Below are 13,915 nucleotides of genomic sequence, written 5' to 3' on the forward strand. Positions count from 1 at the left end.
ACATGTCGCGAAATAACACTTAAAGCTATGTGTTAATTTTGTATAATTATTTTTGTTACCTTCTGAGAAAATCAATACAGTTATAAAAAAAATAAAATAAATTCTGTTGCCTAAAATGTAACCCTAAATTTATGAGCATTAAGTTATGATAATTATATTTTAATACAGGCTGTAGAAATAGTTAGTCTTATTTAGTCGAATCAGTTAAATAGAAAAAAATTATAAGAAAGATACTCCTTAAGGTATGAAATGGATCTTTCGATGAGGTTTGCTTTTCAAGCGTTTTTTGAAAGCAATCTGTTGTTCTAAGTGTCAGATCTGCTATTATGTTGTGAAACATTCGCATAATAAACAACTGTCGTTTTAGTATTTCCGATGTAGGTTTATCATAATATACGAACAATGTATTTCAAAGACATAATATTTGATACTTTGGATCCAGTAAAATGTGGGTTTATACAAAGGTAAATCAACAATTTTTGATTATGTGAACGACGTTGTGGAAACTGATGTATGTGGATTGGAGAGGCGTAAGTCGGAGGCTTGTCGTATTTATGGACCTCCTGAACCTGATCGATCGTGCAGTTTCCTGGATCAAATGAAAAATTAGTCAGAAACTCTCTCAAACGATGCTTTCAGGAAGAACTGATAAGGAATTACAGGGATTAGTTTCATAAGTGGCAGAAACATAGATTTGTAAGAAAAAGGGGGCAGGAATAATTATCGTGGTCAAAAACACGAAGCTTCGGCTTTTTAAATTTGTTGTTACGTCGTCATCGTCAGACGTTTCCGTTCTCACGGGTCGTCGTACACAGCCTCCTCCACTTTAGTCTATCCTTCCAGGTCTCCTCTTCATCCACCTGTATTTTCTGTAGTCCCCTTCTCTCTATGTCTTTCCACACTTGGTCCTCCCATCTTCCTCTCGGTCTTCCTCTTGGTCTTCTTCCTCCTTCCTCCTTCTCCAGTGCTATTCTAGGCATTCTATTATCTCCCATCCTCTTCACATGCCCCATCCACTGTATTCTTCTTCCTTCCATTGTCTCTTGCAGTGAAACTACAACTTGTTGTTACGTGTTGGAGTGAAATTGATTAACAGACAACCTTATGGCATTGATGAATTGTTTTTAATGCTTGTTTGCAACATCAGTTGATGTTAAATTTCCTTAATTCTACAGAAGAGTTTGTTGATGGTCGGAAAATTGGGTCTGATAATGCGATGTGGGAGGGTCGTTCAGTAAGTCCTTAGAAACTCCTAGAGATGGTTCTCGTAGGATTCAAAAAAGTTTTGATCGTAAGCAGCATTATTTAATAGACAGCTGTTGAAATTTCAGCTCGATCCATCGCGTCATTCAAGCGATGATAAAACATTTTTATTTCAAAGGTTAACGCCAAAAGAAATCAAATCTGAGTTTGTTGTAGTTTATACACATCTGCTCCTGTGTTCGCAACAGTTTATAATTGGGCAAGCGAGTTTAATCGTGGCCGTTCATCTACAAATGATGAACATCCACGATCTAATCCCGAAAGTATCTAATCTCGAAATGATTAAACAATCCAGGAAACGATTTCGAATGATCGACGAATTAAAGTGCGCGAAGTAGTTGAGGCTCAATTTTGCAAGACAAATTGTACGTCATAAAACAATTTCGCGAGATAAGTGCCGCGTTTTCTAACCGAGGACAAAAAGAACCATAATTTGGTTGTCGGCCAAAACAGCTGAATTGATGTTCGAAACGTTGTAACAACCACCGTATGTGCCAGGTTTGGCCCCCACTGACTTTGTCCTGTTACCGAATTTGACAGAAAAGGCTTTGCGGACGACGTTTCACTTCAAACGAGGAAGTTAATGAGTAAACGAGTGCTTATTTTGAATAATTTTCTAAATCATATTTTTGGACGGCTTGACAAATTTCGAAAAAATATTGGCAAAATGTATACAGCTGAAAGGAGATTATTTTAAGAATAAAAAAATGTACTGAAAAAACTAGTTTTTCTATCTCTTTGGACTTTCTTTTCTAAGGACTTTGAATGACCCTCGTATGACTGAACGACTCTTTGTAGTACTGTGAAAATATGTTGAATATTTTTGATATGATTAGGATAGCACTTAAAAGTAACTTGATGCTATGCAATAATGTATATAGTTTACTTACAATAAAGTGTTATTATTGGGATGGTGGAATTGATTTTGTGTTTGGAAAATATTTTTATTAAATGTTAAATTCATAGATTTTTAAGATGACTTCCCTGAGTTCATATTTTTTTGACAACTCCACATGAAATCAATAGGTCAGCAGCGTTTAAAGTAGGACATTTTAGCTATTTTGCAATCAGGCACAAAACCGGCTGAAGATAAAAATATGAAATTTTAAAACCATGTACATGCTATGTAGAGTGAAATATTGTTATTTGTTACAAACATTAATTTCGTTAAGGAAAATATATTTAAAAACACGTAATTGTCTTGAATTATACTTAATAAAAGTATATAATGGACTTAATAAAATCGGACCTATAACGCAACCTTGAGGAACAACAAGTTTGTGCTGGCCGAAGCTCATGTAAGTGGTACCTAAGTAGCTCGGCAGCTCAGCAGCTCAGTAGCTCGGCGGCTCGGCACGTAACTCGAGGCGCGTGTATGACACGTTTAGTGCAAATTCCTAAATTATGGCTGAAGTTTTGTGATTGAAAGCGTTGTTTGTGGCATGTATACGGTTACTGGAGGCGTGTTGACGGACGGTATGCCTCGAGCAGAAGTGACGCGCCACGACGCTACGCGACGCCGACGCCGGGGCCTCTGCCAAGCCGACACTCCCGCTCACTCGCCAGTGTCCGAGACGACCATGCCGCCTCCACGTCGCGCCTCCATCATGTCGTACTCAGCGTCCTCGCGCCGTAACAGCTCTGTCAAGAGTGAGTATTCGAGTGTAACCGATTAGTTCTCTCAGTTCTATCGATTACAATTTTCGACCCGATTCTCGACTTGCGCTGACAATTATCTACCAAACAGTATTTCCACCGATACAGTGCACGCACCACGTGTGAAAGGACTAGTAGAGTCACGAAGTGTAAACGATATTAATACGCGGACGTCTTCGTCCTGTTATTTACATAAACTTTAAAGATAGCGTTTCTACATAACCCAACTTTTAATATGTGTCTGATATGTGCTTTACATAGTCACACAAAAGGTTAAGTTGCAGCATAATAGTTTATCCCAAATGTTTTCATTGTTATAAGGACCGATTTGAAATGCTATATAAACATCATTGCTTCAAAACAGCGTCTATGTGAGAGACCCCAAAAAGGGGTTTAAAGGGGCGAACGGGAGAGAAATTACTGTTTAAAAATATTACAGCAATCCTTATATTTCACTTTAGTGTTCTTAATATTAAGTTTGAAATTATATAGCGAACTACAACTTCGCTAAATGCGTTGTGGAATAATCACACTATTCGTATTTGCAAAATAACTTAGTGTTTCTTATGTAGGTAAGGTCATAATATTTCATTAAAACCATATTTTGCTTAGGTCGGGATTCAAAACATCTAAAATTGGCAAATTCTTGTTTACCAACCTTGTTAAACAAGGTTCATTTCAGCAGTTCGTATCGACAAGGCGTCTTTTCTTAGCATCGCATCGTTTATTCCTTTCCATAACGCAGCTATGCTACGAAACATACAAGTGCTTATATGAGTTATTATTGTGCTCCCTGATATATATTTTGCAAGTTGACGCTTACGGGCTTATCGTCGATAGCACGCCCGGAGTACTGGAGACCTAGCCATTTTATTTTTGTAAATCAAGGGCTAAATCCAGATTTAATTATCATTGCAATTATTTAGTGAAAAATTAAAATATTAACTATTGAGTCGTTTAAGTGTAATACTATTAGTTAACTAGCTAAATGTGTTTGAACTGGATGTAACCGTTTGTACATGGGCGTACCCAGCGAGGGGCAATAACATATCTAAAAACAATAAACTTTCAAAACCATAGGCAATTTGGTTTTATGCAAGGCAAGTCAACCGAAGATGCGCTATTTGGTTTGGCATTATTATACAACAGCTTTAATAACAGTTGTCAGACATCTGCACTTTTTGTTGACTTCAAAAAAGCTTTTGATTTTGTAAATCATAATATTCTATTATCAACAATGAAGGCAATTGGTATAAGAGGTGTAGCATTAAATTGGTTTTCAAGTTTTCTCACGGGTCGCACCCAACAAGTGCGAAATAAGTAATCATTTAAGTTCACCCCAGGTTGTTAAGGCCGGAGTGCCCCAGGGCTCTGTTTTGGCTGAAAATCTATTCATTATTTTCATAAATTATATACTGAATAACAATTTTAAAGGTAACATATTTGCCTTTTCATATGATATTGCTTTTGTTTACTCCGATAAAATTAAAGACAACCTTTACTCTCATATATCTCACGACCTTAATATTATTAAACAATGGTGGGAAGTAAATCAAATGATGTTGGGTACAAACAAAACAAAATATATAGATTTTGTCCACAACATTTTGATTTCCGTTTCCTAATAAGGTACCATAATGATAGCTGTAATAATATGTTGAACTGTAACTGTGCAATCATTGAAAAAGTAAATTCTTTTAAATACCTATGTATAAATGTTGATGAAAATCTAACATGGAAAGTACATGTAAATCTTTTGCATAATCAGTTACAATATAACTTACGTAAGTTTTATTTTTTAATAAACTTTTGTGACGTAGTTTTACTGCGTAGTTTGTATTTTGGACTGATACACTCTAGACTGCAATATGGCATTGTCTGTTGGGCAGGTGGATCAAAGACAGTTGGACATTGACAACTTAAGAAAAACACAGAACATGAGTGTTAGGTGGTAGGACATCGTTTTGCTCAGGGTCCCCTACCTGATGTAATCTAAAGCCATTAAACTTGCAACATCGATTGGGATATTTAGAATAAAGTTTAAAACTCTACATCACTTGCACGATGAGTGTGGACAAGTTTGGACGACGGTCCAAGCGTACAAAGCATAATGAAGTCCGAAAGGCGAGGGATTCAATCTGACTAACGAAGATGACTATGACATTCAGAGAAAACGTTTAAGAAACCTACGGAATCTGGAAGGTTTATTAGAAGCTGTTAATCTACAGACGTTGATCAGAAAATTAGGAGCTGTGCAATCTGAAATTATTAATGTCAACGACAAATTAAACAGCTTGCGAAACTCGCAAACATTTTTGACCCGTTTTTCGTGAACGTGATCTCTGAGCTGATGCTTAGATCTCTAAGCATGGTCAAGCAACAACGTTTTCTACACATAACGTAGCTATGGTGGGAAGGGTTAATTCAATTTAATGTTGAGTTTAGCTCCAGTTCACTTTCCTTTTATTGCAGCGTCTGGTATCTGACGCTGTCTCAGACTTGACTCCTGGAATCAGAAGCCATGTCGTCTGAAGAGATCCAAAGAAATTCGACGACGAAAAAGCTCAAAACAAAACATTAACATCGTTTCGATATTACAGACACCTATGACATTGTAGTCTCATCAGGTACACAATTGTGTCTCTGATGTCGAAACGATGTAAATGTTGTACAAATGTGTTAAATGTAACATTTAATCTAGACGATACAACTGTAGATTTTGTATCTGAACTTTGCTTAAAATGGAAAACGTTTCAAGCAAACTATCCTGATTTAAACTTGCAAGAACTGTAAAATTTGTGTCTCACAGCTCATTAAGAATCTTAATGAAGCCCATGGGGCTGTTGCCCAACTTGAATCTTCGGACGAAGCTGGCAGAGGTGAGGTCCTGGGTTCTGGAAAAAGATCCATTTTGAATGACTCTTTACACGCTCAGGACATTGACACAGAAGAAAGAAACAATACCTATTCTTAGTGACAATATATAACTAAAAACAGTTAAGTGCATGTAATTATAAAATAAGTAAAATGGAAGAGCAACATAACTTGTTGCAAGAATAAAAAAAACACTTTACTTGACACTCTTAGTCTAAAAATAAATGTTTTTAAGCAAGAAAAAATAGATTTGGTTAAGAAGGTAGATATTTTAGTATCTCAGCTCAAATTTACAAATGACTTCGTTTGGCAAGAGGGTCGCTGGGTTGATGTCAGAATTCTATACTCATATTTTGAAACCTTTAATGTTAATAGCAATGGTAAAACTCGTGGACCGTCACAGTAGTGACACAATTGCTGAGGCACATTAGTTCTTCCTCACTACAACAACAACTGGACGAACTTACATTTGATTATGCCTTTATGTGTATGAATAACAATCGAGCGGAACTCAAGTCAGACAACAGCTCGCATTGGAGCTTGCTGTTTCTCGATCTGAAAGCTAAATCTGGCTACCACTTTGATTCTCTTGCAAGTAGCAACTTAAATGCTGCCAAAAAGCTTTTTACGGAAAACTTAAAATTTTGAGAGAGTAATTTCTTTGTAGCTGAGTGTACACAACAGAGTAGGGGTTTTGAATGTGGATTACACGTACTTGTTAATGCCAAACTAATCGATGAGAGCTTTTGTAGTAAACTCAGTTTGCGCCTTCTTCAGATTGGCTTAGCGTCTCTCGAGTAGTAGGTGTACTCCTGTCAAATACACACAATGTGTGTAAAAGTAAATCTGACAATCATGTAGTAAACTCAGTTTGCGCCTTCTTCAGATTGGCTTAGCGTCTCTCGAGTTAGTAGGTGTACTCCTGTCAAATACACACAATGTGTGTAAAAGTAAATCTGACAATCATGTAGTAAACTCAGTTTGCGCCTTCTTCAGATTGGCTTAGCGTCTCTCGAGTAGTAGGTGTACTCCTGTCAAATACACACAATGTGTGTAAAAGTAAATCTGACAATCATGTAAAAATTCCAAGTAAAACAAGTATTGTAAACCAGAGCAGAGACACAAATGTGAACCATGATAGTACTAATTTAGTTACGAAATAAAATAGCGTGAAGAAAAATTATAAGTGGGTCAAGGTGAGCTGTAAGTCCAAAGGCAAATTTAAACCTAGTCAAACTGCCCCTAAAAAGGCTAATTTTGCACTTGGAAATCTATATGATGTACTGGATAGTTTTCGGGGACCGGAGAACTGTTGACTCTAGCTATATTGCTATAAAAATGTCCCAGAAAACTGGTAAAACAAAAGAGCCTAGCTAACTTGAATAAGGTATTCGGGTCACATGAGCCCAAATTGACACGAGGCTCACGATGTGTAAATAAAAAAATGGATTCTAAGATAAGGTCTAGTTGCACTTCTGTTTTAATAACAAAACAACCTGATTTTGAGGGTAGTTGTACATCTGGGAGAGGATTCAAAAGAGGCTCGAACTCAACCGCCGGTGGTTGCCTGTCTAAGAGTGCTTTTGGTGAAAATATTTTTTTAAATACAAGTCTGTCCAACCAAAAACTATATATACATGTTGGTACCAACTAGTTGCTCATGTAACTTTGGAGTTGAGTTTGTTGTGGCCAATCGATGTATTAATATATCACCTGGCCCGTGATAATCGTCACTTATGTTGGGCAGGAAATCACCTTCAAGGCAAGTTTATCTTTCAACTTAATAGGCAATGGACATCGTTGCTGTGCCACTTGAGCAGTCTGTGGTACTTAGCAGTCCCTTTAGCCTTATTTCTACAGTTGCCAAACAGTCGGGAAACGATGTTAAGAAAATACTCCCTTTACCAGAATAGGCCATGTAAATTTTCGCTCGCATAAAAGTGGCTTTAACGAGCTCGGTGCTGTAACTGAAGACTTTGATTTCGACTTTTTTGGAATGTCAGAAACATGGTTACGTAACTCCGGATATGACTTCAGAATATTCTACTTTGAAAGGGTATTCACTCTTACGTAATGATAGAACAGATGAGGATGGAGTTCCCTCGATTGGTGGGGGTGTTTTTCTTTATTTCAAAAGAGAATTCAACATGAAGCGCCTACATTTATGGTATTCGTAATCATTTGGAATATATTTGTTGTGTTGGGAAATCACTTGGTTTGCGCCTATGTATTTGTGTAGCTTATAAACCTCCCAACACTGCTGCTTGTTCTTGTTTCACTAATTTTTTCAATGCGCTTTTCATAGATATGCTTACTGAGGTTGATGATGTGGTTTTGATTGGGGACACAAATATTGACCTTACGGAATGCACCAAACCCGAATTTCACATACCTCCCAAACCTTTTAGAATCCTTAAACCCTGTTCAACTCATTAAAGAACCCTCATAAAAGAAACTCGTGTAACGGACAAAACGAGGACGCTAATTGAGCAAATTGTTGAGTAGCATAAATGTTGGCGTGATCGATAAATCTGGTATCTTCCACTGTCGAGGCAGGCGCATCACAGAACACAACTGTGACAAATCAAAAGGAGGGTTAAGGAAACATTTGTAACTTGTAGAGATGTCTCAAAGTTAGACCTAGACAAGTTTAGATTACAGCTCTGTGCGGTAGATTGGGACAGAATCAAACTTGAGACTGGGGAGGATGAGGCAGTAAAAATGATAGCTTCTGACAGTTTTGCTCTGAGATGTGTACGCCGATAGTGAACAAGTGCGTAACCAAAAAGAAGGCACATTGACGGAACAGTGAAATAAAAGACCTGACACAAATCAAGAATAAGCTGAAAAAGTTATTTGCTTCTAGTAAAGGTATACTTGTAAAAAACGCATATTGCAAGGCACACAACGATCTCAACTACGCAATTCGAAAAGCAAAGAAGGATTATTTTGCTGCAAATCTGAACTGTAAGGATTCTAAATCCTTCTGGGTAACATAACGTGCTGAGGGATGACAGACAATGATTCGAGTGAGTAAGGAATGCTAAATGTGACACCCGATGAAATAAATCGCTAGTTTGCTGCTATGGGAAATGGAAAAAAGTAAGTGAAGAATGGCTTGCCTTTTATAAGAACACAACAAGCGATCAAGTAACAACTAGTCTTCAGTGTTGTAAAATGAACTAAATTGAGGTGAAGGATATAATAAATAGGATTTCAACAACCGCCTTTGGGTTGGACGGAATTTCCATACAAATGATAAAAGCTCTTAGCCCATTCTGCATCCGCACCATCACTCATATAATCCATCTTCTCCTATTCAGTGGCCATTTTCCTACTGATTGGAAAAAAAACCTCGTTATACCCCAGAAAAAGATTAACAATCCTTCTTGTTTGTCTGATTTAAGACCTATTTCCATATTGCCTGCGATATCCAAAATATTGGAGAAAGCTGTGTATAATCACTTGTTTTCCTTCTTGGACTGTACAATGTCATGCCTGACTGCCAGTTAGGATTCAGAAAGAGCTTCAGCACTACATCAGCTGTACTGAATCTAACTAATAACCTTTTTTCATCTAGGGATAAGGGCCTCTGTGGTAGACTGGCCACTCTTGACTTCCCAGGCATTCGAATCCGTCAATTTTGAAATGTTTCCGACAAAGATACGGTTTTACGGGTTTACTATTCTTGCATTGATGTGGTTGCGCTCATACTTGTCTGGGAGAACTCGGGTCACTAAGGTGAATGATCATTGTTCGGATGTCACGTATAGTCTCAAGGGTGCCTCAGGGCATCTGTCTGGGCCCCATCATTTTTCTGCTCTAAACAGCAGATCTCGAATCTGAACTAACTTATTGTTCTCTATACTCGGAGACTATACTCAGCTTGTATTATCATACCATCCTTCCAATGTAGCCTTGGCTGTTCGATAAATGAATGCGGAAGTCAAACTTTGGGCGGATGATCATGGCCTGAAATTAAACCCTAATAAATGCTCAATTGTTAATTTTCAACCTCCTTAGGTGAAACATCATACAGTATGATTCGCTGTATGTATCTTTTTGTGGGGGACCTTTAACAGAATCCGAGACTGTAAAGATTCTTGGCGCAACGCTGGACACACTGTTAACCTTCACAAATCATGTTCGGACTGTGACCCGCAGCAAAATGGGCAGACTGAGAGTTTTGTTTAGGCTTTATGAGGTTACTCCAAGAGCAACCCAAGTTACGAATTGTCAACAGTGTTATTTTCCCTGCCATATTGTATGCTCTTCTAGTCTTCGGAGGAAGATTATCCCTTGAAAACACCGTCTGTCTTCAAAGGCTGCAAAACTCTGCTATTAGGTTTGTATATGGTCTTAGAAATGTTGACCATGTCAGTCAATTTAGAAAAAAAAAACTAAAATAGGTACTTAGAATATATAAGCATATCTTTAAGTTCCAAGTGGCTTGCTTAGTCCACAAGGTTTTGCTGTCTGGTACACCTCCTTATTTGAAAAAAAAAAAAACATCCTGCAGGCTCGTTTGGAGATTAGGAAAACATTGCGCACGACAGGACAACATGCTAGTGGTACCCAAGGGTAGACTCGAGGTGGGGAGAAATGCTTTTTCATATTTTGATCTCCAGATTTACAATGGAATCCTACAGCATTTCAAAGATACTACAGTGCAAGAGTGCGCCGAAATCAAATCTAGTCACCACCTTGTAATGTTGTCTTTCCACTGTAATATTTTTCATTTTACTTTATGTATAACGATGTCACATGTTAAAATCTCATATGGTTGTAGCCAGTTTGTTTAACATTCATTTATTCTGCGTCGTTGCTATCGTGGCTAACCATAAGACTAATGTAAAACTCACGCTCAGTCAAATCGCATGGGGTGATATGCACCATCATCCAATTCAGTGTTTTTCATATATAAATTAAGCTTCATCCATATTGCAAGTCTTTAGGTCAGTTCGTTTTCGAGATATCGTGCGGACTGACAGACAGACAGACAGACAGACGGAAATGCAACTTTCTCAGCTCTTCGAGTGATAGGTTTCTTTATCGCGCAACCAATATCAATTGTGGTGAAATAACCACGCATTACTAAATGTTTTTCCGTAATTTTGAGTTATGTATACCCATTTATAATAAATATAAAACGTTACGCTAAAACAATCAAATGTAAAAACCTCCGAGTTTTATAAGTGGTGTGGGTATCTTACCCATTTCCAGTATAAGTTTTGGTTATATATTCGTTACACAAATGGCCTGTCTCGGGACGAAGACAATCCCGGGAGTTCTCTCTAAAAGTATTGATTTTGCCCTTCCTTGTTACTAAGCCAAGAACTTCTTATGAATATTATTATTGCCATATTGTACAGCAAATAGTAAAAGTAGTTCAGTTCGTAACTTTTTGTTTTCGATAACTACAACCAGTAATGGAGTTGTACACGTGGTTATCCCTTAGGGTGAAGCAGTTTCTATTCTTATCAACTAATATCTCTTCCTAAAGTTTGGGGTTGTTTTAGTCGGGTTCGTGGTAGCACCACTTTGTGGTCCCCAAGTGTTGTGGTAACCATCCTCACTCATTTCGTGGAGCCAAAGTTTGTGGTCGTCCAGTCGAAGGAATGTATTTTTATTTGTTGTCTGGAACGTTTGCGATGTAAGTAAGGGAGTGTTCAAGATTAGAGCTGCAGGATTAAAGCGTATGTAAGAACAAAAAGCTATTCAGCGATGTTTGTGCCAGGCACGATGTCAATATTAAAATAAACAATGTAAACATCAGAGTGTAATATTAATCGGTATTATCAGCCATGAAAGGCTAAGGATTTATTTATTAGTGTAAACCCTCTTGTATTACGGTATATACGTTGTATGTTATAATTTCCAAGTAAAACCCTTAGATAATAAAAAAAACACACATACACGTAAGTAATGTTGTAAAGACGTTAATATGGGCCCATCTGAATATATTTTTTGTTTCTTTTTTAACTGGGAAGAAACTTCAACTTTGGGTCTGAAACAGTAATGTTTGTGTTATCTGTGATTTTCTACCTCCGCATTATGGTGGTTTCCGATTTTTACTCTCAAAATAAAACGCATTTAAGATAAACTAGTTGCGTCGAACAATAGCCTCTGTGTAGAATATGCTGATCATCAGTAAATCAGCTGTCCAGAGAACTGTTGGTCAGTAATTTATTTCAAACGAAAACCATTGCCATTCAAGATTTATACATCGCAGGCCACTGCATACACAATATCATGATTTATATCCGAGACAATCAATTTACAGGGTAGATACTAACGAGGGTAATAAAAGTCTAAATTTATCCCAGAACGCTTGCTAGTTGCAAATGGCAGGACATATTTAGCCGTTCCAGAAGGTGGTATACTCTCTCTAGGCCAAAAAATCTTAAATAAAAGCCTTCTTATAACACTTTATTTCAATTACATACCTTTGTTGTTTCGTAATTATCAAAATACATCCTGAATTGCATTTGTTCCATTTTAGATCGCAGAAAATGAAGGAACTATAATGGAAATACTAAGTTAGAAGGGTAGGAATACGCAATATTTAGAACTGTGCTTATTTCAATCCTTACAGATAGGTTGGTGAATTCACCAACGAGAGTGTTTTGTGGTTCCCAGACCGCTATAGATAACGTTGTGACCGACATACCCGGGACGTTCGTGTCCGTTGTAGCCACTGCCATATCTGACCATGATGCGCAATTAATCAAAATTAGTCAACAGGTTAAAAAACACAAGACGTCACTGTATATAGGAGAGATACACGTCCTTCTAACATTAACTTCCTAAACAAACGGTTGAATCGAGGACTTTGGCAATTTAATAAAGCCCAAAACTAGTCGCAAATGTTCGATTATTTAAATGAGTGCTTTAATTACAATTTAAATGTATATTATCCTGTATATGTGCTATATTGTCCTGTATATGTTATGTATATGTCCGGTCAGTGGTTCTACAGACCTCTGTGATTGACCACTGCTCCACTGCCCTCACCATTACCGGGCGTACGCACACTACTACACAGAACGCCTCCTCTCAGATCGACCCTGCACCTCGCACCTATATCGACCATTAGTTATTATATGATAATCTTTTAAATGCTAATTGGCAATCAATTTTTAACAGCACTGATGTAAATTTGTATGAACTACAACTTCAGAATATTATTACAATTTGAATGGAGCGAGCTAAGAAACAGTCAAATAATATTACAAAATGTTCTAAAAGCATGGATTACTTCATATTTAGTTCAAGCTATAAGGGAAAAAGATAAATTAAGTAAATTGGTTAAAAGCAACAATTTAAAGTGGATCTTAAAACCTGCTATGTAAAACAAAGGAAATTTTTAAGCAAAAATTTAAAACAACTGCAAAAAAATATTTTCGTGATAAATTGTACCAAGCTAATGGGAATTTAAAACTGTATTGAGGTAAATGAACTGTGTTGTAAATTAATTGAGTGGTAGAAATGTTAACAAAGTTTCTTTTCAGCTAGATAAATATTTGTCAAATACCAAATTATTTAATGACAAAATTAACCTTGACGTAGCCAACGAATTTAATGATTTCTTTACTTATGTGGGTCAGAACTTGGCGAACTCTATTGGCTCAAATGTAATAAATCTTTTCGATAATCGATCTTATAGGCTGAATCCTACCTTCAATTTACGTACTGTTACGAAAGAAGAGGTTATATGTTACGTATCCAGTTTGAGAGGAAATTGCGCTCCTGTACACGATTCAATACTTGCAAGTATATTAAAAAAATATATTCATATTTTGTCTAGACCCTTATTTACACGTTATCAATTTAAGTATATCAACCTGCGTTTTTCCTACTCAGTTCAAAATAACAAAAATCATTCCCATTTTCAAAGGTGACTAATACACAAATTGCAATAACTTCCGTCCAAATATCTCTATCAAAAGTCTCAGAGAAAATAGTAAAAGATCACTGGTATTATATGTGACCCAGAATAATATACTTAATTAAAATCGATTTGGCCTTAAAAAAACATAGAAACATTTCAGACGCTTTTTTCCTATTGACAGGACCATCAACGATGCGTTAGTAAACAATAAACGAGCAATGCTAATCTTTC

At 36.9% G+C, this 13,915-nt stretch overlaps 1 protein-coding gene across 2 annotated transcripts in view; it reads left to right on the forward strand.

The window, feature by feature from the left end:
* The first annotated feature begins 2,621 nt into the window (after positions 1-2,621).
* LOC124368776 (protein SSUH2 homolog) overlaps positions 2,622-13,915 on the forward strand; it is a 65,325-nt gene continuing 54,031 nt past the window's right edge. The window contains exon 1 of one of the 2 annotated variants that reach the window (XM_046826135.1): positions 2,622-2,913. In XM_046826135.1, coding sequence (XP_046682091.1) covers positions 2,706-2,913 — 208 coding nt within the window. In that variant the 5' untranslated portion in view covers positions 2,622-2,705. The remainder of the gene's footprint in view (positions 2,914-13,915) is intronic. The other variant, XM_046826134.1, reaches the window with a different exon arrangement.

Source organism: Homalodisca vitripennis, chromosome X (assembly GCF_021130785.1).
Source record: "Homalodisca vitripennis isolate AUS2020 chromosome X, UT_GWSS_2.1, whole genome shotgun sequence".
Lineage (NCBI taxonomy): Eukaryota > Metazoa > Arthropoda > Insecta > Hemiptera > Cicadellidae > Homalodisca > Homalodisca vitripennis.